This window comes from Bolinopsis microptera, chromosome 2 (assembly GCF_026151205.1).
Source record: "Bolinopsis microptera isolate Bmic1 chromosome 2, MBARI_Bmic_1.0, whole genome shotgun sequence".
NCBI lineage: Eukaryota > Metazoa > Ctenophora > Tentaculata > Lobata > Bolinopsidae > Bolinopsis > Bolinopsis microptera.
Genome location: NC_087073.1, coordinates 13,032,738 through 13,060,181, shown reverse-complemented (window position 1 = coordinate 13,060,181; position 27,444 = coordinate 13,032,738). Strand labels below are relative to the sequence as shown.

Genomic DNA, 27,444 nt, shown 5'->3' with positions numbered 1-27,444 from the left:
GCTCATTTTTAGAAGTTCTGAGTGGTGTACCACAAGGAAGCATCATTGGGCCTATATTATTTAGTATCTTCATAAATGACATCATTTATGCCTGTAACCTATCTAAGCCCTTTCTATTTGCAGATGATGGTGCACTATTCTTTGATCAAACCTGCAGAAGCACATTTATAAACATGAAAATAGAACTTATGACAATCTTTAAATGGCTCAGTGTTAATAAATTATCACTCAATGAAAAGAAGACTGAATTCCTATTGTTTGATTCTGTTGACCAACATGATGAAATAACCATTGATTGTAATGAGGTAACTTTCACAATCAAGGAGTGCAAAGAGACAAAATATCTTGGCCTCATTCTAGATAGTAAATTAAACTTCAAAAGCCATGTAGATTATATTATTAGGAAGGTCATGAAGAGAATTGGTGCCATGTATAGAAGTAAAGCACTGCTACCCATTAAATATAGGAAAATGTTTGCCAATGCACTCATGTTGCCACAATTCGATTATTTAGACACGATCTATTGTAGAGCTGGCAAGACAAAACTTGCTGAACTTGACACTCTGTACAAAAAGGTAGCCAAAATAGCTCTCAACGTTCCAAAAACAGAGAGCAGCCTTAATGTTTATAGAGACATGAAATGGTTACCACTCCATCTTAGACGACAACTCCATCTGTCAAATTATATGTTTAGAATCATCCATGACAATTGTCCTACAAACTTTATGAACAAATTTAGTTACATATCAGGAGGTAGTAGGAGCGGCGAAAGCTGCAACCTTTATGTCAATAGATCAACATCACATAAAAACTTTCAATACTTGGGGGCAAAATGTTGGAATAATGTTCCAACAGATCTACGAAATCTGCCCGATGTTGAAAGCTTTAGTGATTCGTATAAGAAACAGCTACTATCATCTATAACAACAGACCCTAATTATACCGTCGACAATTCATATGACAAATTTTACACTGCAATCATAGTCGCCGATAACTAAGTAACTTCTAATTCTTTTAAATCTGAGGCATAGGATACAAGGATACAAGGATACAAGGATACAAGGATACAAAAGTGATAATTATTTTATTGAATTCACAATAGTTATAATTCTGAAATAATTTAAGGTTACACAATTCTAGTTATTTACAAATGTGTAGGGATAAAATAGAAATGTTTTATAATACTATTTTTGAGGTCCTATAGCATTATGCATTGGCCAGTATTTGAGTGGAAATCTGGGCTCTTATAGTGGCATATATAAATGATGTATCGAAAAGATATTCCCTTTTTTACCACCTTACCATTCTGATTGATTTTGCACATGACTGACATGTTTTAACTGGAGAAGGGGTTCCCACAGTGGTAGTTTTATAAACCACTTTTAATTTATTGACCTATTATACTTAGTGGTAGTTTTATAGACCACATTTAATTTATTAACTTATCATACTTAGTATTTTTTTTTGGTGACTGTATCACCCAGTTTTAACATTTGATAATTGTACAGTTTATTGACGACACATTGACTGAATGTTATTTTATATTCTAATTTATATTCTAGATATTTTATTTATTTTGCAACAGACGACAACTTCCTGTTTTTTCTTCTATATTAGTTACTCATATCTCTTGTACAGACTTTTTTACAAGGACATTGACAAATGATACTCACATTAGGCATTCATTATTGCATCTAAATTATTTCACTTGCATTAGGCTTAGAAATTTATTCTCTGGTCAACAGATTTCAAATGTTTAATTAATTTGTAGTATGACAGTAAGGTATATAAGAAGTTATTTAATTTTGCTTGGGCTATTATATTGACTAGGTATTGAGGTTTAATGATGATATGGAATTTGAATTCTATATAAATTTACACTATGTGGTTGGGGCATTTTGCATAGTAAATATGGTTACTACTCATATATATCATATTATTTGATTGGTATTCGATTTCTGATTATTTCTCTAGGAATATGATTATTATATCTCAATTTGGCTTTAGGTAGGGTGCCCCGCTAAAAGAACTGGATTCTTCCAGGAAGCATCCCGTGCACAGAGCTTGGTCTACATATATATTAAATTATTAACCATTCATTCTGTATGTGCACGAAAATTTATTTCAATCAAAACTGTTTTTTCAAGAGTTCTGTTGCTTACAACATTGACACTTTTAGGTTGTAGGATTACTTTGTTGGTTGTAAGATTACTCTTGACTCCTAGTTTTCTTTTGAAATGTTTAACATAATTGAAAGGTTTAACAAAATTTCAAATCGTTTTATGCAATAGTATTTGTTATACTCACAATCAATTCATTGCAGGAGTATTCAGAAAGCCTTGGTGCAGCAACAAAAAATCAGCGAGGAATCCAGGAAGAAGAGTTTCTGCCGACTAATGCTTCTTGGGAAAGTTAAACAAGCCACCAAATTTGTTGACAGTTCCAATGACACCTTAGGAGTTCACAGCCTAACAGCAAACATTAAACAGGTCCTTGGGGAGAAACACCCTCCAGCTGTTAAAGCAGATCCAGTTGTTCTGCACCCTCACAGTACTCCTCCACCTCAGGAAGTGATATTTGAGAGGATTGACGCAGAGACTGTCAAGAGGGCTTGTTTATATTTGGATGGATCAGGCGGCCCAACACTAACGGACTCAGATTTGTGGAAGCATATCATCTGCAGCAAATCATTTGGCAAAGCATCAGTGACACTTGCTGAGTCTATAGCAATTGTTGCAAGGCGCCTTTGTAGAGAAGATATCCATCATAGCTGTCTGAAAGAGTTCACTGCATGCAGATTAATCCCTCTTGATAAAGGCCAGGATAAGAACGGGAAACCTGGTGTAAGACCAATTGGAATCGGCGAGATATTGCGCAGAATCATTGGAAAAGCAGTTATAATGTCTTTCAAAACTGATATACAATATGCTGCTGGCCCATTGCAGACCTGTGCAGGGCTCAAATCAGGAATAGAGGCTTCCATTCATGCAATGAGACAGATCTGGGAAGACAGTGACACTGAAGCAATACTACAGGTTGACGCTGATAATGCGTTCAATCGTCTTAATAGAGAAGCAGCCCTTCACAATGTTCATGAGATCTGTCCTCCGCTCTATCAGTATCTAAAGAACCACTACCAAAAGCCAGCAGACCTGATCATTAATACTACCGAGGACCACTACCAACTTAAGTCTGAGGAAGGTTCAACTCAGGGAGATGTAGCAGCAATGGCATTCTATGCGTTAGGGATCAAGCCTCTAGTAGATGACCTAGCCACAGCCTCCAAGCCCAGTGTTTGCAAACAGTCTTGGTATGCAGACGACAGTAGTGCTGGTGGAAAGATTGAAGGTATTAAGATATGGTGGGATACGCTGTTGGAGCAAGGACCAAAGTATGGATATTACCCAAAAGCCAGTAAGACCGTCCTGATTGTGAAGAATAGCGAGGACCTAGATCTTGCGCAGAAAGTATTCTCAGGCACTGGTATTAAAATTGAGTCTGAAGGAGAACGCCATTTGGGTGCAGCAATTGGCAGCGAAGCTTTTAAGAACAAATATGTCTCAGATAAAGTCCATAAATGGTGTCAGGACATCAAGCTGTTGTCATCAATTGCTGTTGAGGAGCCCCAAGCTGCTTTGACTGCATATACTAAGGGAATTTGTCACCGGTGGACGTTCATTCAGAGGACCATCCCGGGTATAAGTCACTTGTTTCAACCATTGGAGGATTGCATCAGAACAGATTTTATTCCAGCAATCTTGGGTAAGAACGTGTCAGACTTGGACCGCTCCATATTTGCATTGCCAGTCAGACATGGTGGCCTAGGTATCTCCAACCCAGTTGAAAACTGCAATAGAGAATTCACAGCCTCAGTCACCATCACAAAAGACCTCACAGACCTGATTATCAACCAGCAAAACACCCTTGAACATTACAACATGTCAATTCAAAATGACACTATAAAAAGTCTCAAGGCAATCAAGGAGAAACACTTATTTACGGTTAGCAAATCAATAGAGGACAGTGTAAGAGATCCCAACCTAAAGAGATCTCTCCAGTTCATCAAAGAGAAAGGTTCAGGATGTTGGCTTACTGCACTTCCATTGAAGAGATTTGGCTACTCCCTGAACAAGATTGAGTTCCGTGATGCTCTGTACTTGCGTTATGGTTGGGAGATCCCAAACACCCCATTTCACTGTGCTTGTGGAGAGAGAAATAATGTGAATCACACACTTATATGCAAGAAAGGTGGCTATGTTTCTATGAGACACAACAACATCCGTGATCTAAATGCAGAGCTGCAGCGTGAAGTATGCAGAGATGTAGTGACTGAGCCAGCATTGATACCCCTTGATAATGAAGAAATTGTTGGTACCAATGCTGATAGAGCTGCACCTGATGTATCCTCACGAGGTCTCTGGAGCACATTTGAACGAACATTCTTTGATGTCTGTGTTACCCACCCCAACTCACCCACATATGACAAAAAAGATATGGAACAGATCTATAAAGCTCATGAAATGAGGAAGATGAAAAAGTACAACAACAGAATCATCCAGGTGGAAAAAGGCACCTTTACCCCACTTATATACTCAACAAATGGCGGATGGGGTCCACAAGCCACAAGATACCACAAGAGACTCGCTGAAAAACTATCCCAGAAGAGAGGAGAAGACTATGCGGCTATTATGTGTTACATGCGCACCAGGATTAGATTCTCAATCCTCAGGAGCACCCTGATAGCGGTCAGGGGTGAGAGAGGGAGACGGCAATCGTATACATTGCCAGTCAGTGTAACTTCGTTTAACTTGATACCTGCCACCATGGACTATGAATGTTTCTAGACACTATCCTTTTGATATTGAGATATTGGTATCTCAGATCATGTGTACATCGTTCCTTTTTTTATGACACAGTAATTTATTGACACTCACAGCTATAATTTTAATCATTGAATCAGTATTTTTATCTATTAACTTATTACACATTTGTGCTCTGCTTTAGCATCACTTGGCTATTTTTTAAAAAATTGTTTGTTCGGGCCATGACCTTATAGTCAGCCAATTGGCCATTGCTATATTATGTGTATATTGTTTGAATATTCTTTTCTCAATTCATTTACAGATCACAGCATTATGTCTAGCATTCAGAGAAGTGTGCTAATGATATCCATGGTTCAACTTGCCTGTTGTAACTTCTTGGATATAGAATACGATAAAGACCCGAATCGCAATGTCCGTTTCTCACTTTACAACAAGGATGTTTTCAATCACACATCAAAGCATGACCTAAGGAATATTTGTGAACACCTACAGTCCCAGAAGATGGAGATGATATCAACCTGGAAGGCACCTGTTTATGGATGGTTCTCAATAAAAGATATATATCATGAGTTTCTGGTTTATCAAACTAAAGGTCCTTCTGATGTAACATCTTATTGGTCGATTGGAAAAAATATGGAAGGATTTGATCTGCAACTTAGCTCAAGAATATCAGATGTTGTACAGTACGTCAATTACAAAACCCGAGCATTTTCTTGGAAACCTCAGATGATCAGAGAATTCAAGTTTTCTCATCCCACTGCTTCAGCTCGCTTGTTGCATTTTTTGTGATGGTGGACTGAGCCTTGATGCAAAACAGACTGCACTCTACAACCCGTTTTATCATAATTGTCAACATTATGCTGAGGATGTATTTAAGATGGTGACCTGTACTTGAATAGAATTTACTAAAATTTTAATATCGAAATCTGTTAATTTCTATAAATGCTAGTTTCTAACTTTTGTTTTAAGGAGTTAAAACGCTTAACATTATATATATAATGTGTAAAATATATATATAATGTGTGTCAAAGTTTCATATGTTGTTTTGTTTGGAATATTAATGACTAATATATTGACAGTAAGATTGGTTTTTCAGTTATGGTAATGCTGAAATCTTGTTTCACTATAATAATTATGTCTACTTCACAATTCAAAAATCTGTTAATAGCTTTGACTTTGATTTTTAAGGTGGGTTTTTATGCAATTTCCTTTATAAATTTAAAGATATATTAATCCCCACAGATATATGTCACATTAACTTATTACTATTTATGATTGATTTTGGACACGAAGGGAAACACACAAATTTGGCTTGGCAACTTCGTTTAATACATCGCTAGAGCCTACAAAAAAGAAATAAATTAGTCAGATAAAATCAATCATAATACTCAGTCAAAGAGATTCAAAAATTTATAAAAAGGTCATGATTAGAGCTTTAGAGAATATTATGAAAGTCGATCAGAAATTGGAATACGATAAAATTGTTTCACTGTCAGCGTGGTAGATAAAATTTTAAAGAAAAATGACGCAAAATTGGCACAAAATTGGTAAAATTAATAAATTACAGATATTGGTAAAAACCACAAAAAACTATCTCTTAATTTCCATCCTGTTTAAACCCCAAACATTAGTCCTAAACTTTGCACAAAATCTAGCCTCTTCCCTATCTAATAGGTAAGGTTTAGTCTTTTTCACAATCCCGAATTTGAAACAGTCAAAACTGAAAGTGTCCTTGTGTACATCGTAACAATGCATTGATAAGGCTGAGTGCTCGTAGAGGGCACGGTCGTCAATGTTGAACTTGTTCCGGTGCCCATTGAGCCTAATGTGGAATGGAGGCAACGTCTGCCTAAAGTAAGTGTCCTCAGATCCCTCAATAGCCCTACACTGCTGGCATTGTGCAACGTAAATAATGTGCTTATCTTTGCACGTGAGGGATTCGTCTAGATTAAGCTCCATGCCGTTGACCATGATCTTAGAGTCAAGATCGAACAATACCGGGCAAGTCTTGCATCCAGGGGCTGAGCACTTCTGTGATGTTTTTTGGGGACATTCAGCCTTATTTCCAAGTTGTCGATTCTTCACTACCCTGTTCCCGATTGAAGGATGTTTTCGTGTGGCAAATATTACTATTTATTAATTTATTGACATTGTCATTATTTTATTAAATAATATAATATAAAGTTTAGTATCTAAGTTTATAAGTTATATGTTACAGAGTTTGGTAGAAGTTTAGAGTTGTGTGAAATTTTATGCTATTCCTTTCTATTCTACCTCATCTTATAGAAATGCGTATATAAATTGTATATTTGTACACGTTTTATCCAGTTTCCATTTTCACAATTTATTTTTTTTGCTAACCATCTATTTACTGTATAAATCAAAAAATCAATAAAATTATGACTGCAAAAAGTAAAATAAAATGGCTTTAAATTGTTTCTTCTCAATCATTCTTTTAAACTGATAAACTGCAAGATATATATTGGAGATAATATACTGGACTTTTTTTCACCATTTCTTAATTGTTGTTTCAGTATGAATGTACTGTCATCATCAGTCAGCCAGTTGTTCAAGATAACATCACGAGTTTGTCAAGGTTCAATATCATCTCAAATTGGAGTAGCATGTATACACACTTCAAGTGTGTTGGAAGGATGGAACCGAGGAGAAGGAAGGACCAGATGGAAGTTTCAGCCAACAACTCTACGTCGTAGAAAGCTTGACCGTGGTCGTACTTACTGGACCAAGACTGATTTTGGTAAACGTTTGAAACGAGAAATGAAGGACAGGAATCTTATGTTATCAGATCCATGGGTACAAAACCAATTGAACTTAAAGTATTTTGATCATAAACCTAAATGGAAAAGAATATGAATCTTTCGTTGGCTTGTTGATTCAAAGTTTCAAATTGTGTTTACATCATTTTAAAATATGTGGTCTAGACATAATGATGCAGTGTAACTCACGTCACTAGTTGGTTTTTAAAGAAGATTGGATGGGTGAACATTCTCTAATGTATTTTCTTATCTTGTAATATCAACAGTGAGAAATGTAATTTATTGCTAGTTTTAATTACTACAACAAAGTTTGAAAGTTTCCCCTATTATTCATTAACAGTTACTAATCACGTGACTTTCTTACTTTCATTTAATAGGCATTTAAAGTTTTACAAATGAATATCCTGATGGAAATTGTGATCAATTTGATATAAGCTTAAATCGATCACATCTGATATGCTGCCGTTTTCTGACAAATGTGCTTAAAGACCATTTTTGATATTCTGAATTCTTTAACCCAAATTTGGTTTTTGGGTCAAGAACTATCCCTGAAAACCATCAGAAGCCATTAAAACAAATGGCTGGCCTCCAAAACCCCCTTATGAAACCGCTTAAAATGCCAATATTTGTCATAAATGTGTCAAAGGTGCTTGAAAACCTCGGATTTTTGAGTGGTCTTTAAGCACTTTTGCCAGAAAACGGCAGTATCATACCTTTTATGAATGATGATTATTGACTAGTATAATTAGTATGATTAGTATGATTAGTATAATTAGTATGATTAATATGATTAATATGATTAGTATGATTATTACAAATCAAATAATTTAGCAGTACAGATTGATATGCTAAATGGATGATGAGGAAGATAACACAGTTACCGAGTTTGTAGCAACATCTACCGCGCAGCTATTTAATGTCTACACTGCAACTGACCATGCAGTGGATCCTGAGGGCAAAGTGCTGCTCCAATACATAAAATCAGTCCTGCTAGAAGCTCTCCACTCTGGTAAACCTCATGAAGCTCTGTCTCGCGAGATAGTGAGCACGTTGTCACGGCTCATCTGCGCAGGTAAGAATCCTGAAACAGAGCTGCCCCTTCTGAAGAAGGCACTTGGAGCTGGAGGTCCTTGTGGTAAGATACTCCAGTACAATGAGCCCACGTTTAGCTGTTTGGAGTGCGCGCTGGACCGCACCTGTGTCATGTGTATGGACTGTTATTACGCGAGTCCGCATCACACGGAGAAACACAACCTTCACGTCAACACTTCTCACGGTAGTGGAATGTGTGACTGTGGGGATGTAGAGGCTTGGAAATATGTGAGTTTAATTTTTGCCTTTTATTAACTTGAAAACTGCTTGAAGGTGGCTTTTTCGTCGAAACTACAATATGGAATGCACTGATATTAGAGTTGTAACGCATTTTAAATGTTGTTAATAATTATACAGAGGTTTAATAAAGGCACGTTACTGATCACAGATGATGTTACCATCGTTAGGTATTGTTGTGCTCATCAAAAGTACTTAATCTCTCATAAACAATGATTTATGATAGCTAACATGCTAATACCTGAACACAGGGTCACGCCTGCTCAGTACACGCTGGCAAAGGAGACGAGGAGGACGCTGCTGTGGAGATGAAGCTGCCTCCTAAAGTCAGGAACATTGCTACTATTGTCTTCAAGGTATGGTTATCTCTACTTTTAACACAACTATTTTATCTATTTCAATGTTCTGCAAACAACAGTTGTTTCGAGAGAATTATATGCAAACTCCACTCCTGACTAATTATAGATTTAAATTTCACAGTGGTTTAAATTACTAGAAATGTCATAACAATTAACATTATTCAACAGGAATTGTTAGAGCTGGCAATGAAAGCGTTCATTGAGAAGGGAGAGAGTTATGATGAACAGTTCGAGCTCCCCCTGGCAGTGTTACCAGCCTTTGGGGACTGTGTAGATGCCAGTGACAGGTGTGTTAATTCAATTTGGTTTGGACACATAGTAAGACAGCACAAATATAGGTGAATTCTTCGTATATTTACATCACTAGCCTATAAAAATAAAATTAGGTTAGACTAATGAAAGCAATTTAAAAGTTAACAACTTGAAAATTTAAAACAGATTTTAATCTGAAACTTTACTAAAGAGCTCAATGTGCTAGGTAGAATGGACAACAGAGCATAACAGATTATTCAGCGAGTAACTACAATCCTATTTAACCCAAAAATATTAGTTCTAAATTTTGAAATAAGAATGCTCTCTTCTCTATCAAGTGCTGTTGGTCGGACTTTTCTTACTACACCTAATTTAAAAACTCCCATAGTGAAATCAGATTTATGCGCTAGAAAACAATGCATGGAAAGTGCCGACTTCTCAAATGACAATTCATTATCAATTTTAAACTTGTTTCTGTGTCCATTCATTCTGATATGAAATGGAGAAACCGTTTGGCCGAAATAGGTATCGTCTTTTAGGCTCTGGGGAAGTTTATTACAAATTTGGCATTGGGCGACATAAATTATATTGCTGTCCTTACATGTCAACCGGAAATCCAGAGTTAAATCCAAACCATTGACAGTGATAACTTCGTTGGAGTTGAACAGTTGGGGACAGGTTGCACAGCCTCTCCCGCCACAGTTTTGGCTGACGGTGAAAGAATCCGTTTCGGAGCACGAACTGAGTTTTCTATTGCGCACTACTGTGTTGCCTATAGATGGCTGTTTACGTAGTGCAAACAATATCTGTACGTCTCCGCATAATTGTTTGATGTCCTCACTAGTAGAGTGTACCAACTTCCTAAGTTCAGTGACCTCTTTGAAAAATTTCACTGAAAAGACAACTTTGTCAGTGATTGGCTTCTTATCTTCCCTCTCATACAAATCGTGTTCTATTGATCTCAAGACTGCTTCAGGCTCTGTTTCCGTTAAGGTCCCCTCCTTGTGTCCACTTTTCATTAGGTCTTCTTTAAGTTCCTCCAGGTCCTCCACACATGTGTGATCCTGCGAATTTCGCTTGATCACTCGGATCATCTGTGAGAATACTACTGATTTAAAGACGTGGTTTGGGTGGAAACTATCAGTATTAAGGTAAAGCCTGGCATCAGTCTCTTTCTTAAATAGTCTGTAGTCGATGTTGTTGTTCTCCCCCAGGGAGAGTTCTACATCCAAGTAGTTAACTGATGGTGTGTTAATTATTATCTCATTATAGATTTTATAGAGTAATAATAGTTCGCTTTTTGTTGCTTAGTTAATACACTTCTAGTCGATCTTTAGCTTTCAATAATCTTATTTTTCAAAGAGATAATTCCTGATTCAAAATTTCGTATGTGGAAATCCGAATATCTTTCAATATCATTTATATTGCTTCTTTTCTGTAATTAGCGGCTTTTTACCGCGAAAGAAAATGACGCATTATGAGTTCAACAGAAATGTAATCTCAATTAATTTAAGCAACAGTTGAAGAACTGGATTCGCACGAGCGTAATTGTTTTATCACGAATTTCAAGTCACGAGGTGCAGGTTGATTGTGCCACACTACGTGTATTATTATGTATTTAAGCCCATTTATCGGTTTCCTGATGGAATCCTCTAAACTGGCACAGACTCAATATGGAGTTATATAAATTACAATGACTAAAAGATAATTTCCTCTCCAGATACGTAACAGTGATCTATAACGACGAAGTTCACAATTTTGACGAGGTTATCGCACAGTTCAAGCAGCTGCTGAAGAGTTCACACAGCGAAGCCTCTGCCTACGCCACGTCTATCGACAGAGAAGGAAGGATGCTGATACGGACTGCGGGCAAGGAGGAATGTCAGGAACTTACCAGACAGTTCCTCAGTTACAAACCTGGAGAACATTCCAGAATCAGATTCAACAAGGAACCTTTAGTCGTGAGTAGATAACAGCATGAGCATAGTCCCTACTTTTGCGTCGCATCAGGTGTTTTCCCATAGCATGGTGTTAAAACCATCAGAGTATAAAATTTCCTTTCCCTTAGCCAAAAACGAATATGCTTTTGATTTGTTTGGAGAGGCGAATCATACACAGTTTAGGCTCTTGAAATCTTCGAATTAAAAAAAACGAATATGCATTGTGCAAAAATATGAAATAAAGGATGTAGTTTTGATAATGTCTGAGGCGTATATCATCTGACAGCATAATGATGGTATGAGGGTAATATTTCAAATTTATAGTACCATATTCAGTATAACAGTACTTTAAGTGATATTCAGTATAACCATTTAAATGTTTCAGACGAAATCAATGCCGGAGTTTGTGTTCGTTCTCCAGAATATCATGGTGGACGTTGTGGACTGGTTGTCAGATCTAGCTCGATTAAATGCAGCTTTCAAACGGATCGCTTGTAACGTAAGCAGCATCTCTTTTCTGGAACATTCTGTGCTGTGTCACACGAAGTATTGAACCACATTAAACAATCTTCATGTTTCGCCTCTATAATTTACCTTATATGGACTACCATTTCATTTATTGTCAGCATTTTGCTCCCCAAAGTTCTTGACAGTTGATTAGAATGATCCTGATCTTTAGTTATTTGACAAGCTCCTCTCACTTCTCAGAACTACCCAGTCACCCAGTGATCAATAACTCAATTTATCAACCTCCCACTTGAATTAATCGCCCACAAATGACAGGTGAGTTTCAAAGAAGAAGACAACTCGGAGTGTTTTATTGAGCGGGTAATGTTACACGAACCTTACTTCTGGAAGAAAGTAAAGTGCGCCTGGCATAACCTCTTCATGTCAGCTTACTTCGGGGATTCTCTCTACAAGAAGGATATTGGTGTGCTCTTCATTAAGAATTACAGCGCGGTCTTTAGGTGGGTTTAGTTTTAGCACTTGTAGTAAACCTGTTCAATAACAATGTTGTTAAATCTTAATTTGTATGATGTATTTCCGTAATTAGCTTCTGAAATTATCATTGAAATTTTAAACTGAAATTGTTCAATATGACAGCAGTAATCGGTTTCTAATTAAGAGATAGTTCTGGACAATATATACAATATATAGTATTGTACTAGATAACTGCTTATCACGTGACATGACCGTTCCCCCTGACCAGGTCGTTTCTGGAGGATGATAAGGTCAGAGAGTTCCCCTACTGTATAATATCGCTCACAGTCCAGCTCTTCACTGTGCCCTCCATCTCCAATATCCTCATGACAGAGTACTCCGCACTGGAAATCATCTTCAGGCAGTTCGTGGACTTCTACAGCAAGTTTGTTAAGCAGGAGTCTGGCATCTCCAAGTTCCAGAACCTTCAGTCCAACTCTACAATCTCTAAACGGCGCACACGGATAAACCACGTGCTACTCGACGCTAAGTACATTCTTACAAACATTCCTGATGAGATTCCATCCTCGACGGAGGACGCGTTTCTGGCGTTCTTGCAGCTGTTCGTGAACTTCATTTCGTATATGCAGGAAATGAACCCTCACATTAGAGAAAGTGGTAACCACATTCTCCGAGAGAAGGAGTGGGACCAGTACTTCATCCTCGAGATATCTGAGATAAGGCAGATAATGTCGTATGTAGCACGGTGGTGCACGGCCACCCCACGTCTCTTTGTTAAGTCTCTGGAAATCTTGATTAAAGCGCAGCTGGATAACAGTGAGAAGTTTGAGTTATGTGACCCAACAGCTGTGACCTCTACAGTTTCCTTGGCATCCCTCGTTCGCTCCCTGGGTGGTGGTCCACTTACTGCGCAGTGGGAGCAGCAGCACCGCCAACTAGGTGATCAGCCTCTCTTTGCGCGCAAAATGTGCTACGTTCAGCACGACATGTTCAAAGATCCCGTCTCATTCCACATCCCGGTGACCAGGTTGTTCTCCATAGTGTTCTCTCACTTCCCCAAGTTTGACCTGCCACTAGAACTGCTTCTGAAGACCTTCACTCCAGAGGAACTGTTGGACCTACCTCTCCGGTCCATCCTCCTTAGTCAGCAGATTGAGGCGAGCATGTGGAAGAGAAATGGAACAACAATGGAGAACCAGAGTATGTGTTACAGAGATCACTACAAGTCTATAATGTGGGACAAGGATTTACTGGCGGTCCAGCTACTCCTCACACTCTGTCACCCAGAGGATGCAATACTGAAGATCGTTCAAAAATACAAGATTGAGCCGTATCTGGTGCTTCTCAGCTCCGAGACTAGCTATGATCCTCTTCTCAGAATGGCTGAGGCTTTCTCTTCTCTTCTTCTCTACGTTATTTGTGAGAGGTTTAGGCTGAACATTAGTGAGGCGAAGGAGTGTGATATTATTCGTAAAGATGCTGTTCACATCCTGGCCATTAGTAACGTCCCCCGAAGTAAGATAATTAAAACTCTGGAGGCTAACTTTGACCATTTTGAGGAAGACATTACAAAGACTGACGAGATTGATGAGATACTTGATATAATAGCGGAGAAGATCCCGGTGAAGGATGGAGTGAAGACAATGCTGAAACTGAAGCCAGAGTACTACAACGAGTTTACTCCCTTCTACTACCACTACTCTCATGGACAAAGACAGAGTGCTGAGAACACCTACTATCAGAGACAAGCTAACAACACTGAAGGGTTCAAACCTCCGCCTCTTCCTGGCTTCACTAAACTAACAAGGCAACTGAGACATTACCTTACATGTCCCATCATACAGCGCTTTATCTACGTGGTGCTCAAGAGATTCAACAGTGACACCTCCGCGCTCGTCTCAGACCTGCTCCTTCATCAAATTCTCTACTTGACCATGTTCGGAGTGTTGGACGAACTGAACACCCCTGATAATCCTCTCCCGGTAAAGTTCTCTCACTGTCTAACAAGACCTGACAACCCAGCGTACCTGATCCAGGAAGAGGGAGAGTGTTCTATTGTATCCCTCCTTAAAAACCTCCTTTCTGTGGACGTGAAGAGTGTTAACGAGATAAAGCCTCTTATCCGCTGGATCTTGAAGACGTGTGATATTCTGACTGACACAGCCAGCACGCCCGAGGGAACAGAAAGTGAGACGATTGTGGAATCATCCCCTAAATCAGGAGCAGATTCCCACAAGGAGATGATGAAGAAAAGACGCGAGCATCTGATGAAGAACTTTAAAACACAGCAAGCCAAGTTCATGGTAGAGAACCAGGAAGCGTTTAATAACATTGCTGAGGATGAGAACAAAACGGAAGAGGAACTGATGGAGACAGGAGAGGAAACAGAGCACTTCGTGTGTGGTCCAAACAAGGGTCCAATACCACGACCAGAGAGCAATATCCTGACCTGTATCCTGTGTAAGGACAGTGAGAAGGTTAACACTGGTTACAGTACTATGATGTACGGGTGTTTGATTGAGAAGAGTGTGGTGCTGAAGACGGATAAAGATAACGAGATATCAGATGATTACAGGATGAGTTATCTAGTAGGAGGAGAGAACCTGCATATCCAGTCATGTGGTCACCCAATGCATCTCAAGTGTCTGCAGTCCATCATGAAGCTGTCTCCTGCTCTCCAACACCTCCTTACTATGACCGGAGCTGATAGGAACCGCTACTCCTTCTTCCTCCCCAAGGGAGAGTTCTCCTGTCCTTACTGTAAGATGGCAGCTAACTGTGCTCTGCCAGTTGTGGGTTATGAACCACGTGACGTTCAAGATATCTCCACTGAGGACTTCCTTAAAGATGTGATCTACAGTTTGGAAGCTAACAATGATATAGAACTGATGGAGCTGGAGTTCTCTGAGTCCCCTGCCACAAGGAGCCCTACAATGCCAACTATAGTTGGTTTAGATCACTTGGCTGATGCACAAAACTTCATGGAAATTCTCAGAGATTCGATGCTCCATGACAGAATCAACCGAATGAGCGAAGAGCTGCCAGCAGCTGAATCTCCTGGTCCTGACCAAGTGGACCCTGGTACTAAGTTTAAGGAGGACATGAGACGGTTTTACCGGAGAGCAAAGAATATCCTGGACCAAGACGCTATTGGAGCTAGGTGCTATGCACCCTTCACTTTGAAGATGATATCCTACACTTTCTCCATGTTGGAGCGGATACTGAGGGAGAAGCCCCTGTTAGCCGGGCTGGCCGAGTACCAAGAGGGATTCTTCGAGTCTTTCCTCCATTCTCTTCACAAGAGCATGACGCTCAATGACCACCTCTACAACCAGGAACTCACTCGGGAATTGCTCTACGTTTTCTCCGCTCAGGTCTCAGATAGTGTAGATTTACCCAGTATCCTCAACACTGATATCTTCACTGTGTTCGTCGCTGCGAGGTTCGTTATCTTCAACGAAAGTAAGAGTTACGACAGTGCAATGGTTGAGTTGTGTGTCATTGCAAAGATCATCAAGATCCTACTGTCAGTGTCCCCGGACGATCTTGTTGGAGCTGACACTGGTGCTGATGACAGTGATGCTATTCAGCTAGCTACTTTGTGGGGCTATGTTAGGAAAATGTGCGGGCTCAGTTCCACTGATGATCCCTTTAAGTGCCCAACTTATCTGGTGTCTAAAGTACAGCTCAATCTACTTCCTCTCCTCAGAAAGTTGGCGCTCTTCCTCAGATACGCCACTTCCATTACAGGCTGTGCTGCAATGAAGGAGATACAGAGCCCACAGGGAGAGTTTAATCTGCTTATGCGTTATCTCAACATCTCGTCTCTCACCAACCTTCTTACTATCGATCCAGGCTACAAGCTGGATCTCATCCAAAAGTGGTGCCGGTCTTTGAACAGGGACAAGTTTATGGCAACTGTAGAGGTGAATAAAACGAAAAGGGAAGCAAAACTGATCGATTTACCTACAAATTTCGTCGATTTATTGGTGAAGGCATCCAAATACACCTGCCCTAAGATCAAGTTTGGTAAAATCCAGACGACGGCAGTTTGTCTAATTTGCGGGGATTTGGTCTGCTTCCAGAGCTATTGTTGTCAGGAATCTATAGGCGACAGTAACTTCGGACCGTGCAACATGCATGCTCACCGTTGCAGCGGAGATTTGGGAGTTTTCCTGACCCTGGAAAAATGTCAGGTTCTCTTTCTCCCCCTCAGGACTCAGGGTATTTTCATTAACGGACCTTATGTTGACAAATACGGAGAAGGATATAAATACACTAAGAATAAGGCACTGACTTTGTCCCCTCAAATCTACCGTAAGATAGAAATGATGTGGATCAGGCATGAGATTAGACCAATGGTAGCACGGAATAGCGAGGGGTTGGGTTTCTCCAGAATTGAACAGATCGGCCTTATGTACTGAAACTTTCGTTTTTGGGATGTATATTTTGTGATACAACTTCTCGTGATGCATTCAACTTATAGTTTTAATCACTTTAACTTAATTGTGTATATTGATTGTTTGGTTTTGCATTTCCATTCATCTTACGCGTTTATTTATAATCCTATTTATAGTATCTGAGTTACTTAATTCAAGATAATGAGTTCAACGTGATTTATCATGTTTTGTTGACAAGGGCTATGATAATTTGAAGATGCACTTGATAACTATATGGAATGCTGTTAAAATGTAGTAAAGTTAGGTCTCACGATTTCATATCTGTGCATAACGTTAACAGGTTAGTGAAGGTCGCGATAACATCAGGTCATAAGTTATACGTAGGTCTACTTCTTATTTGGCTGGCACGCGCGAGCAGAATTGTAGTATCACGACTACTTTGCGCGCACGAGCGATCTTTGTGAGTGAAACTAGCTAGACTGTAACGTACGTACGTACTAGATCAGACTGGATTTTATCTCCCAATAGTAATTCCTAATATGGGTATTTTTAAGCCAAAAAACAGACAGGTGCAGTGCCTGGTCGATAACTTTGCTTTGACCTCGGGACGGGAAGTAGTTGAGTGCGTCCCATAACATGCTGGTAATTAAACTGCCAGCACACAGAACAACACGTGGGGTTTAAGTATTGACGTTGGTATTGTCCTATCAGATACCACTAATCACACCATCCAACTGCTTTATCCGATCATAAAGAACTTCCTAGTTGTGTGCGCGGTTCAAATAGTCCCCCTTGGTTGTAGCTGAAGACTCGTTAGGCACATCTAGTCGCCAACTCTACTCATTCTTAATATTTAATGTACCAAAAACACGATCACTCCTCCTATGATAGGTATTTTTGATTTTAAATAAACATTTAGACAATAAGTTGGTCGCAGAAACGCAATTTGCATACGGTGCATGTGTTTGCATAGCTGAAGTTCTATTAAAAACATCACATTTCACACTATGGGTGGGTTGGTATTAGTCAGTTGTAACGACAACGACATGGCGAATAAAGCTACGAACGAGGGGCCTTTTCGTATGGCAGCATTGTCGGGACATAACCCAGTACATATCACATATGCACTCGTGTTATTTTCGCAGCTCTAATGAGAGCCACTACCATTCGCACCATGGTTTTGGTGAGTAAAGGCTTCCTTTCAGTTTTGGTATTTTACCCAACTGGGATTTAAACTGGTCACCTCAAGGCCAGGTCGGTAAGGAGTTATGTGAATTATAAGCCTCAATAGAATAGATTTCTTTATGGGATCTTGGTAAGGGCCAGGGGTCAGATCATGTCTTAAATATACGGTCCAGTTTAGAAGGTACTTGGCTGGATATTAACCAGAAATTTCAAGAGTAATCAAGACCCAACCCCCGCCCCCCCCCCCCCCCCCCCCCCCCCCCCCTTTCGAATATTTTCCCTGGAAATAATTTTTCCTTACGTTTCATGCTACCCTGATCATGATGAGCCGAAATCATTGTTATGATATCCGGCCAAGCACCTTTCAAACTACTTACTATAGTCGAATATCCGATCAATTTCTAAATTTTATCACTATCAGAGTGAAATTTGAATTAAAATATTGTCAAATTGTTATAATTCTAGAGGGTAAAAAAGGACATTTTTATTACGTAATCAACGAACAAACCCCCCCCCCCCCCCCCCCTCCCCCGTAGTCAACCGTAAGCATTCGGAAAACCCCTCTCGGCTGATTATGTGAACGAAAAATGTGAAGAAAAATCATACATTTTCTGACGTCTAAACAGGGGTTGAGAATTTTATTTCGTTATGATTATAATAATTAATACTGTGTATTTTAGTTGCCCACGTCAATATATATTGCCCACGTTAATATTGTTGTCATAAGGGGTCTTGATTACGGAGGATTGCCAAAAAGTGGATTACGCAACATGTGAGCGACCACTTGTAAATGTATTGCGAAGTTAAGTAATAGATATGAATATTAATTTTGTGTAGTAATATCTCATAATAGGAATCATCACGCCATATGTGGACCGCTCCGTTGATTGTGCCATTCAATGATTGAATGAGAGTTTCTAACATCACATATTCAGATCAATGAAGGCTTGTATGGGGAGGTTAAAGCTTACAAAATTTTAGTATTCCTATCATATTGATAAGAAATGGGCCACGAGCAATAAATTGCACGAAATATTTGCTATCACTTCTAAATGTATGTATTTAACATGACATAAAGATGGGCCATTGTTTTGCAGCCTCCTGAAACTTGAGTCTCACGTTAATATTAGATCTCCTGGAAGCAAGTCATAATGAGAAGGAATAGTGCACATTGATAGATCTGTTTGTAACTGCGGCTTCATCAGAACTATGTAGTATCACTTGTCCGACTGTTAAACTGCTAGCAGACCTATTAAACGTTATAACGTATGTCTACATACAACAATCACTTGAATGAAAAGGCTAATTAGACACGGTGAATGATCGACCGCTGAGCGTGACTTTACTACTTCAATGGAGTCAAGTTTGATAAGTGATCAGTAATGAACGGACATTTAATAATAAAGAAGATAATTCTTATTTCAAATATAATAAATAGTGTATTGTTCTGGCAACCGGTTTAATTAAAATCGTACAGTTGATACATTCAAATAAATCCATGTGTTAACGGAACAAAGTGTTCTCCTGTTTCTGATACAGCAGATTCGGTATATATTAGATTGTAAATATGAGGCTGCGTAATGATTTAAATTATGTTTATCTCAATATTAAACATACATGTAATAGGCGAAATTATGCATAATATATAATACTGACATATTGACTCGTTAACCAGAATCAGATGGCGATTCACAAATAATCTTGTTCGTTCATATTTGTCATGGTTACAACATAGTTGTCTATAAAGTTGTCAAATCAGATTTTCTCGTTAAGCAGTCCAGTTTACGTAGAGAGGGATGCTATCAGTATCTGTCTCTAATATAATCAACTCTTAATAATATGGCAAAACATACATTGGAAATGATGTCTTACAAGCCCTTCATTAAAGTTTAATGTAAATAAAGCAGGAAACCAAGCCACAAACTGGAAATCAGTCTGTAGCCCTGAGACTTGACAGTTCCATCTGGAACACACCCCGGCACGTCTCCCGTCCACCGTTGCCCTGAGTCACAAGTCAATACCTCTTTCCCGTCTAACTTAAAGTTGGGATCACACCTGAAGCTGACTCGTTCACCTATTGAGAAGGTCACAGTGCCGGGGGTATATATTGCAACCCCGTTTTTAATTTCTTCTGTTAAATCCCGGCAGCCGGCTGAAATATCGACTGTACTAATATGGCAGAAAGAGTTAAAGTCTATAAATAGTCAGATTGTGAGTGAGTTTATGGTAGTCGGGTGGATGACGGATGTATGACAATTTGGAAGGTTCTGGATACTCTGCAGTTAAAATACTCTGCAGTTAAACTCACTAGCACAGTTAATAAGTTGTAGAAGGATCGGCGACCACCCGAACTCAGTACAGAACACGTTTTTCTCTCCAACATCCCCAATCTTCTGGGAGTATCCGTCCTTACATTCTACACTTATCTCCTGTAATTTAGCGATGTGAGTCAGCTGAGCACATAGCACAGTGGTACTGGAGATGCAACCATAGTATAAGTTTCTAGGCGAGTAGGCGTGTATCATGTTTGAGAAAATATAAAATTATGGCTCCTAAATTAATACTAATATGGAGATTAAAACCATTCACGTTTTCAAGCTTTCGACTGATCAGCACACACCCCTGACTGAGCACTGGATTATGCAGCAAGATGGTTTTGTACAGCTAGTTTTTAAACATAGATTCCGATTGTAAAGATTTGCTAATATCATGGTGATAAGTTATGATTGTGTAAGTTCTTACAACTGCAAGAGCAAAGTATGTAATAATATTACCAAGTCAGCGTCAGCTGCAATAGGAACCCCCTTAGAGGCTAGACCCATAGAACGTTGAGTGTAGTTTGGGGCCCAGAAGTTAGTATAATCCTCGGGTATCGGGGCGCAGCCAACTGAAGGGGACAAATGTTAGATAACTGTGAAATTAGCTCTAGTGTTACTTAGCACGGTGCGTCCTTCAGTTATTTTACAATACGGAATACCTTGTCCATTCCCAGACCTTCAACTTAATCCGTTTTAGAGTAAACTTGCAGTTGCGGACTGTGGACTTATAGTTGTAATTATTACGGAATGTCCGTGAGCTAGAAGTTACGGAATTTTCAAGAAATGAGGGTAACATAAATGTGCAGTTTGGAGCATGTCATCCTATTGAACAGTGATTAGTGATAACACTGCTGATTGTGCGTTTAGGGATTCCGTTGTTTGATGGAGCTACTATGCGCATACCGTTCTTTGAGTGCTAAAGGTCACAGTGGAATGAATTTGAAACATTTCTAGACCTATTCATCCAGCATTATGTGTGATATTTATACTTGTAGCATTAATTTAGCCCCCACTCCCCAGTGTGATACTAGTCATGTTGGGGGACATCACAACCAACAATCCCCCTCCATCTCACATCTAGAGGATAGAATAAAAACTAAACCAACTAATAGTAATAGCTGGTTGATATCCGGTTGGCTATTTCAATCACGAGACTAATAAACAGCGAACTACTCCAACATTTGATAACTGAACTAACCTTCACACCAAGAATCTTGTCCGTTAAAAATGTCAGGTACAAAATCGTTTCCGGCACACTTCACCACGATCTGCTGTTTCTGTTCTCCAAACTTGTCCACACTATAAATTGTAAAACTCTATTCAATTTAATTAGAAAGCACTGCTTACAGAAATCTTGATTCCTCGCTGTATCACCTTTTTAAAACTATGCTAAAAGTAAAGATTTGCAAATCTTGAATTTCTGGGTCTTGCTTAATCATCCCTAAAAAGGGCCATCAAATAAACTACAAGTTTGATAAATTCCTAGCTCCATCACACTTACAGTCCTAGTTCACACTTACTCAATACTCACTAATCTATTCGGGTCTGGTCCACTGAGTTTAGAGCTCTGATGTTATTGGTCCAAGTCCGGTGCTTCTGGTCTATAGTAGGTTTACAGGACAAAGTGAGAACTGTTCCTGTTTCCCAGGTTACTGATCTCATTTGTGAACCTAGGGTGGTTTGTAGTAGGTTTACAGGACAGAGTGAGAACTGTTCCTGTTTCCCAGGTTACTGATCTCATTTGTGAACCTAGGGAGGTTTGTAGTAGGTTTACAGGACAAAGTGAGAACTGTTCCTGTTTCCCAGGTTACTGATCTCATTTGGGAACCTAGGGAGGTTTATAGTAGGTTTACAGGACAAAGTGAGAAATGTTCCTGTTTCCCAGGTTGCTGATCTCATTTGTGAACCTAGGGTGGTTTGTAGTAGGTTTACAGGACAAAGTGAGAACTGTTCCTGTTTCCCAGGTTACTGATCTCATTTGGGAACCTAGGGTGGTTTGTAGTAGGTTTACAGGACAAAGTGAGAACTGTTCCTGTTTCCCAGGTTACTGATCTCATTTGTGAACCTAGGGTGGTTTGTAGTAGGTTTACAGGACAAAGTGAGAACTGTTCCTGTTTCCCAGGTTACTGATCTCATTTGGGAACCTAGGGTGGTTTGTAGTAGGTTTACAGGACAAAGTGAGAACTGTTCCTGTTTCCCAGGTTACTGATCTCATTTGGGAACCTAGGGTGGTTTGTAGTAGGTTTACAGGACAAAGTGAGAACTGTTCCTGTTTCCCAGGTTACTGATCTCATTTGTGAACCTAGGGTGGTTTGTAGTAGGTTTACAGGACAAAGTGCTAAAGTGAGAACTGTTCCTGTTTCCCAGGTTACTGATCTCATTTGTGAACCTAGGGTGGTTTGTAGTAGGTTTACAGGACAGAGTGAGAACTGTTCCTGTTTCCCAGGTTACTGATCTCATTTGTGAACCTAGGGTGGTTTGTAGTAGGTTTACAGGACAGAGTGAGAACTGTTCCTGTTTCCCAGGTTACTGATCTCATTTGTGAACCTAGGGTGGTTTGTAGTAGGTTTACAGGACAAAGTGAGAACTGTTCCTGTTTCCCAGGTTACTGATCTCATTTGGGAACCTAGGGTGGTTTGTAGTAGGTTTACAGGACAAAGTGAGAACTGTTCCTGTTTCCCAGGTTACTGATCTCATTTGGGAACCTAGGGAGGTTTGTAGTAGGTTTACAGGACAAAGTGAGAACTGTTCCTGTTTCCCAGGTTACTGATCTCATTTGTGAACCTAGGGTGGTTTGTAGTAGGTTTACAGGACAAAGTGAGAACTGTTCCTGTTTCCCAGGTTACTGATCTCATTTGGGAACCTAGGGTGGTTTGTAGTAGGTTTACAGGACAAAGTGAGAACTGTTCCTGTTTCCCAGGTTACTGATCTCATTTGGGAACCTAGGGTGGTTTGTAGTAGGTTTACAGGACAAAGTGAGAACTGTTCCTGTTTCCCAGGTTACTGATCTCATTTGTGAACCTAGGGTGGTTTGTAGTAGGTTTACAGGACAAAGTGCTAAAGTGAGAACTGTTCCTGTTTCCCAGGTTACTGATCTCATTTGTGAACCTAGGGTGGTTTGTAGTAGGTTTACAGGACAGAGTGAGAACTGTTCCTGTTTCCCAGGTTACTGATCTCATTTGTGAACCTAGGGTGGTTTGTAGTAGGTTTACAGGACAGAGTGAGAACTGTTCCTGTTTCCCAGGTTACTGATCTCATTTGTGAACCTAGGGTGGTTTGTAGTAGGTTTACAGGACAAAGTGAGAACTGTTCCTGTTTCCCAGGTTACTGATCTCATTTGGGAACCTAGGGTGGTTTGTAGTAGGTTTACAGGACAAAGTGAGAACTGTTCCTGTTTCCCAGGTTACTGATCTCATTTGGGAACCTAGGGAGGTTTGTAGTAGGTTTACAGGACAAAGTGAGAACTGTTCCTGTTTCCCAGGTTACTGATCTCATTTGTGAACCTAGGGTGGTTTGTAGTAGGTTTACAGGACAAAGTGAGAACTGTTCCTGTTTCCCAGGTTACTGATCTCATTTGTGAACCTAGGGTGGTTTGTAGTAGGTTTACAGGACAGAGTGAGAACTGTTCCTGTTTCCCAGGTTACTGATCTCATTTGTGAACCTAGGGTGGTTTGTAGTAGGTTTACAGGACAAAGTGCTAAAGTGAGAACTGTTCCTGTTTCCCAGGTTACTGATCTCATTTGTGAACCTAGGGTGGTTTGTAGTAGGTTTACAGGACAGAGTGAGAACTGTTCCTGTTTCTCAGGTTACTGATCTCATTTGGGAACCTAGGGTGGTTTGTAGTAGGTTTACAGGACAAAGTGAGAACTGTTCCTGTTTCCCAGGTTACTGATCTCATTTGGGAACCTAGGGTGGTTTGTAGTAGGTTTACAGGACAAAGTGAGAACTGTTCCTGTTTCCCAGGTTACTGATCTCATTTGGGAACCTAGGGTGGTTTGTAGTAGGTTTACAGGACAAAGTGAGAACTGTTCCTGTTTCCCAGGTTACTGATCTCATTTGGGAACCTAGGGTGGTTTGTAGTAGGTTTACAGGACAAAGTGAGAACTGTTCCTGTTTCCCAGGTTACTGATCTCATTTGTGAACCTAGGGTGGTTTGTAGTAGGTTTACAGGACAAAGTGAGAACTGTTCCTGTTTCCCAGGTTACTGATCTCATTTGTGAACCTAGGGTGGTTTGTAGTAGGTTTACAGGACAAAGTGAGAACTGTTCCTGTTTCCCAGGTTACTGATCTCATTTGTGAACCTAGGGTGGTTTGTAGTAGGTTTACAGGACAGAGTGAGAACTGTTCCTGTTTCCCAGGTTACTGATCTCATTTGTGAACCTAGGGTGGTTTGTAGTAGGTTTACAGGACAAAGTGAGAACTGTTCCTGTTTCCCAGGTTACTGATCTCATTTGTGAACCTAGGGTGGTTTGTAGTAGGTTTACAGGACAAAGTGAGAACTGTTCCTGTTTCCCAGGTTACTGATCTCATTTGTGAACCTAGGGTGGTTTGTAGTAGGTTTACAGGACAAAGTGAGAACTGTTCCTGTTTCCCAGGTTACTGATCTCATTTGTGAACCTAGGGTGGTTTGTAGTAGGTTTACAGGACAAAGTGAGAACTGTTCCTGTTTCCCAGGTTACTGATCTCATTTGTGAACCTAGGGTGGTTTGTAGTAGGTTTACAGGACAAAGTGAGAACTGTTCCTGTTTCCCAGGTTACTGATCTCATTTGTGAACCTAGGGAGGTTTGTAGTAGGTTTACAGGACAAAGTGAGAACTGTTCCTGTTTCCCAGGTTACTGATCTCATTTGTGAACCTAGGGAGGTTTGTAGTAGGTTTACAGGACAAAGTGAGAACTGTTCCTGTTTCCCAGGTTACTGATCTCATTTGTGAACCTAGGGAGGTTTGTAGTAGGTTTACAGGACAAAGTGAGAACTGTTCCTGTTTCCCAGGTTACTGATCTCATTTGTGAACCTAGGGAGGTTTGTAGTAGGTTTACAGGACAAAGTGAGAACTGTTCCTGTTTCCCAGGTTACTGATCTCATTTGTGAACCTAGGGTGGTTTGTAGTAGGTTTACAGGACAAAGTGAGAACTGTTCCTGTTTCCCAGGTTACTGATCTCATTTGTGAACCTAGGGAGGTTTGTAGTAGGTTTACAGGACAAAGTGAGAACTGTTCCTGTTTCCCAGGTTACTGATCTCATTTGTGAACCTAGGGAGGTTTGTAGTAGGTTTACAGGACAGAGTGAGAACTGTTCCTGTTTCCCAGGTTACTGATCTCATTTGTGAACCTAGGGTGGTTTGTAGTAGGTTTACAGGACAAAGTGAGAACTGTTCCTGTTTCCCAGGTTACTGATCTCATTTGTGAACCTAGGGAGGTTTGTAGTAGGTTTACAGGACAAAGTGAGAACTGTTCCTGTTTCCCAGGTTACTGATCTCATTTGTGAACCTAGGGTGGTTTGTAGTAGGTTTACAGGACAGAGTGAGAACTGTTCCTGTTTCCCAGGTTACTGATCTCATTTGGGAACCTAGGGAGGTTTGTAGTAGGTTTACAGGACAAAGTGAGAACTGTTCCTGTTTCCCAGGTTACTGATCTCATTTGGGAACCTAGGGAGGTTTGTAGTAGGTTTACAGGACAAAGTGAGAACTGTTCCTGTTTCCCAGGTTACTGATCTCATTTGTGAACCTAGGGTGGTTTGTAGTAGGTTTACAGGACAAAGTGAGAACTGTTCCTGTTTCCCAGGTTACTGATCTCATTTGTGAACCTAGGGAGGTTTGTAGTAGGTTTACAGGACAAAGTGAGAACTGTTCCTGTTTCCCAGGTTACTGATCTCATTTGTGAACCTAGGGTGGTTTGTAGTAGGTTTACAGGACAAAGTGAGAACTGTTCCTGTTTCCCAGGTTACTGATCTCATTTGTGAACCTAGGGTGGTTTGTAGTAGGTTTACAGGACAAAGTGAGAACTGTTCCTGTTTCCCAGGTTACTGATCTCATTTGTGAACATAGGGAGGTTTGTAGTAGGTTTACAGGACAAAGTGAGAACTGTTCCTGTTTCCCAGGTTACTGATCTCATTTGTGAACCTAGGGTGGTTTGTAGTAGGTTTACAGGACAAAGTGAGAACTGTTCCTGTTTCCCAGGTTACTGATCTCATTTGTGAACCTAGGGAGGTTTGTAGTAGGTTTACAGGACAAAGTGAGAACTGTTCCTGTTTCCCAGGTTACTGATCTCATTTGTGAACCTAGGGTGGTTTGTAGTAGGTTTACAGGACAAAGTGAGAACTGTTCCTGTTTCCCAGGTTACTGATCTCATTTGGGAACCTAGGGTGGTTTGTAGTAGGTTTACAGGACAGAGTGAGAATACTACGAAAATTACGATTGTTATGATGACGGTAAACCAGTTTTAAACTGGTCACTAACCGGTGGAATCCCGAATAACTTTTGCTGCTTGAACCAAGAGTCCGTCTACAGCAGGAGTACACTCTGTTTTTACTCCTGTAGAATGTAGATAGAGGGTCATGTTATGTACAGTTTAATTTAAATTACTGTAGATAGTGAAAGTGAAACTTATTTATTCCATTATAGGGAATGTATTATGTACAGTGAAAGTGAAAGTTATTTACGTCTATTAGTATAGGGGCCATAGCCCATATTATGTGCAATGGAAGTGGAACGACCATCAGATGAAGTCCGTTATGATCGCGATTTGGATCGGTCAATAAATTGTAGATGGAATTGTTTGTAAAATAGGGCCAAATGGCAGAACTGAAGAAGAAGAACCGCTTTAATAACCTTTGGTATCCGCTGTTTTGGGGGAGATTGGGGAGAAACCTCATTTCGAAGCGACAAGAAGCTGGAAGCGGCCAGGTACGGCTATCCGACAAGTGAAGATTACTTTCCCGAGCTGCAGAATTCGTCATATATTCGGACGGAGCTGAGGCTAGTTGAGATCCACATGGATCTGTTCAGATAGATCCAGCGAAGAGCGTGCAACGAGAAAGCATCGGGTCACTGATCTGAAGAAGGAAAGGGCTGAACACACTCACGTCGACCACTACATCCGGTACGGGAAGGTCTGTAGCCGT

At 40.0% G+C, this 27,444-nt stretch overlaps 2 protein-coding genes across 2 annotated transcripts; one reads left to right on the top strand and one right to left on the bottom strand.

The window, feature by feature from the left end:
* Positions 1–8,401: 8,401 nt before the first annotated feature.
* On the top strand, positions 8,402–16,966 carry LOC134811516 (E3 ubiquitin-protein ligase UBR2-like). The gene is made up of 7 exons (XM_063818362.1): positions 8,402–8,920; positions 9,181–9,285; positions 9,457–9,575; positions 11,261–11,501; positions 11,866–11,979; positions 12,264–12,448; positions 12,691–16,966. Exons 1-7 carry the CDS (start codon positions 8,453–8,455, stop codon positions 16,844–16,846), a joined length of 5,388 nt encoding a protein of 1,795 aa, XP_063674432.1. The 5' UTR covers positions 8,402–8,452; the 3' UTR covers positions 16,847–16,966.
* Positions 16,967–19,403: 2,437 nt separating this feature from the next.
* On the bottom strand, positions 19,404–26,879 carry LOC134826805 (uncharacterized). The gene is made up of 6 exons (XM_063839303.1): positions 26,780–26,879; positions 21,857–21,995; positions 21,524–21,624; positions 20,782–20,894; positions 20,316–20,436; positions 19,404–20,159 (listed from the first exon to the last, which is right to left on the bottom strand). Exons 1-6 carry the CDS (start codon positions 26,877–26,879, stop codon positions 19,897–19,899), a joined length of 837 nt encoding a protein of 278 aa, XP_063695373.1. The 3' UTR covers positions 19,404–19,896.
* Positions 26,880–27,444: the final 565 nt, after the last annotated feature.

Bases quoted from the DNA above. Each gene is read 5' to 3' on its own strand.
- LOC134826805 (XM_063839303.1), bottom strand. From the start codon at position 26,879: ATGACCCTCTATCTACATTCTACAGGAGTAAAAACAGAGTGTACTCCT. The intron at 20,437-20,781 runs GTAATATTATTA...GCTAAATTACAG, and splicing joins TTGCAGCTGACGCTGACTTG to GAGATAAGTGTAGAATGTAA. The intron at 20,160-20,315 runs GTGAGTTTAACT...TCGATATTTCAG, and splicing joins ACAACTTATTAACTGTGCTA to CCGGCTGCCGGGATTTAACA.
- LOC134811516 (XM_063818362.1), top strand. From the start codon at position 8,453: ATGGATGATGAGGAAGATAACACAGTTACCGAGTTTGTAGCAACATCT. The intron at 9,286-9,456 runs GTATGGTTATCT...ATTATTCAACAG, and splicing joins TTGCTACTATTGTCTTCAAG to GAATTGTTAGAGCTGGCAAT. The intron at 11,980-12,263 runs GTAAGCAGCATC...CACAAATGACAG, and splicing joins TCAAACGGATCGCTTGTAAC to GTGAGTTTCAAAGAAGAAGA.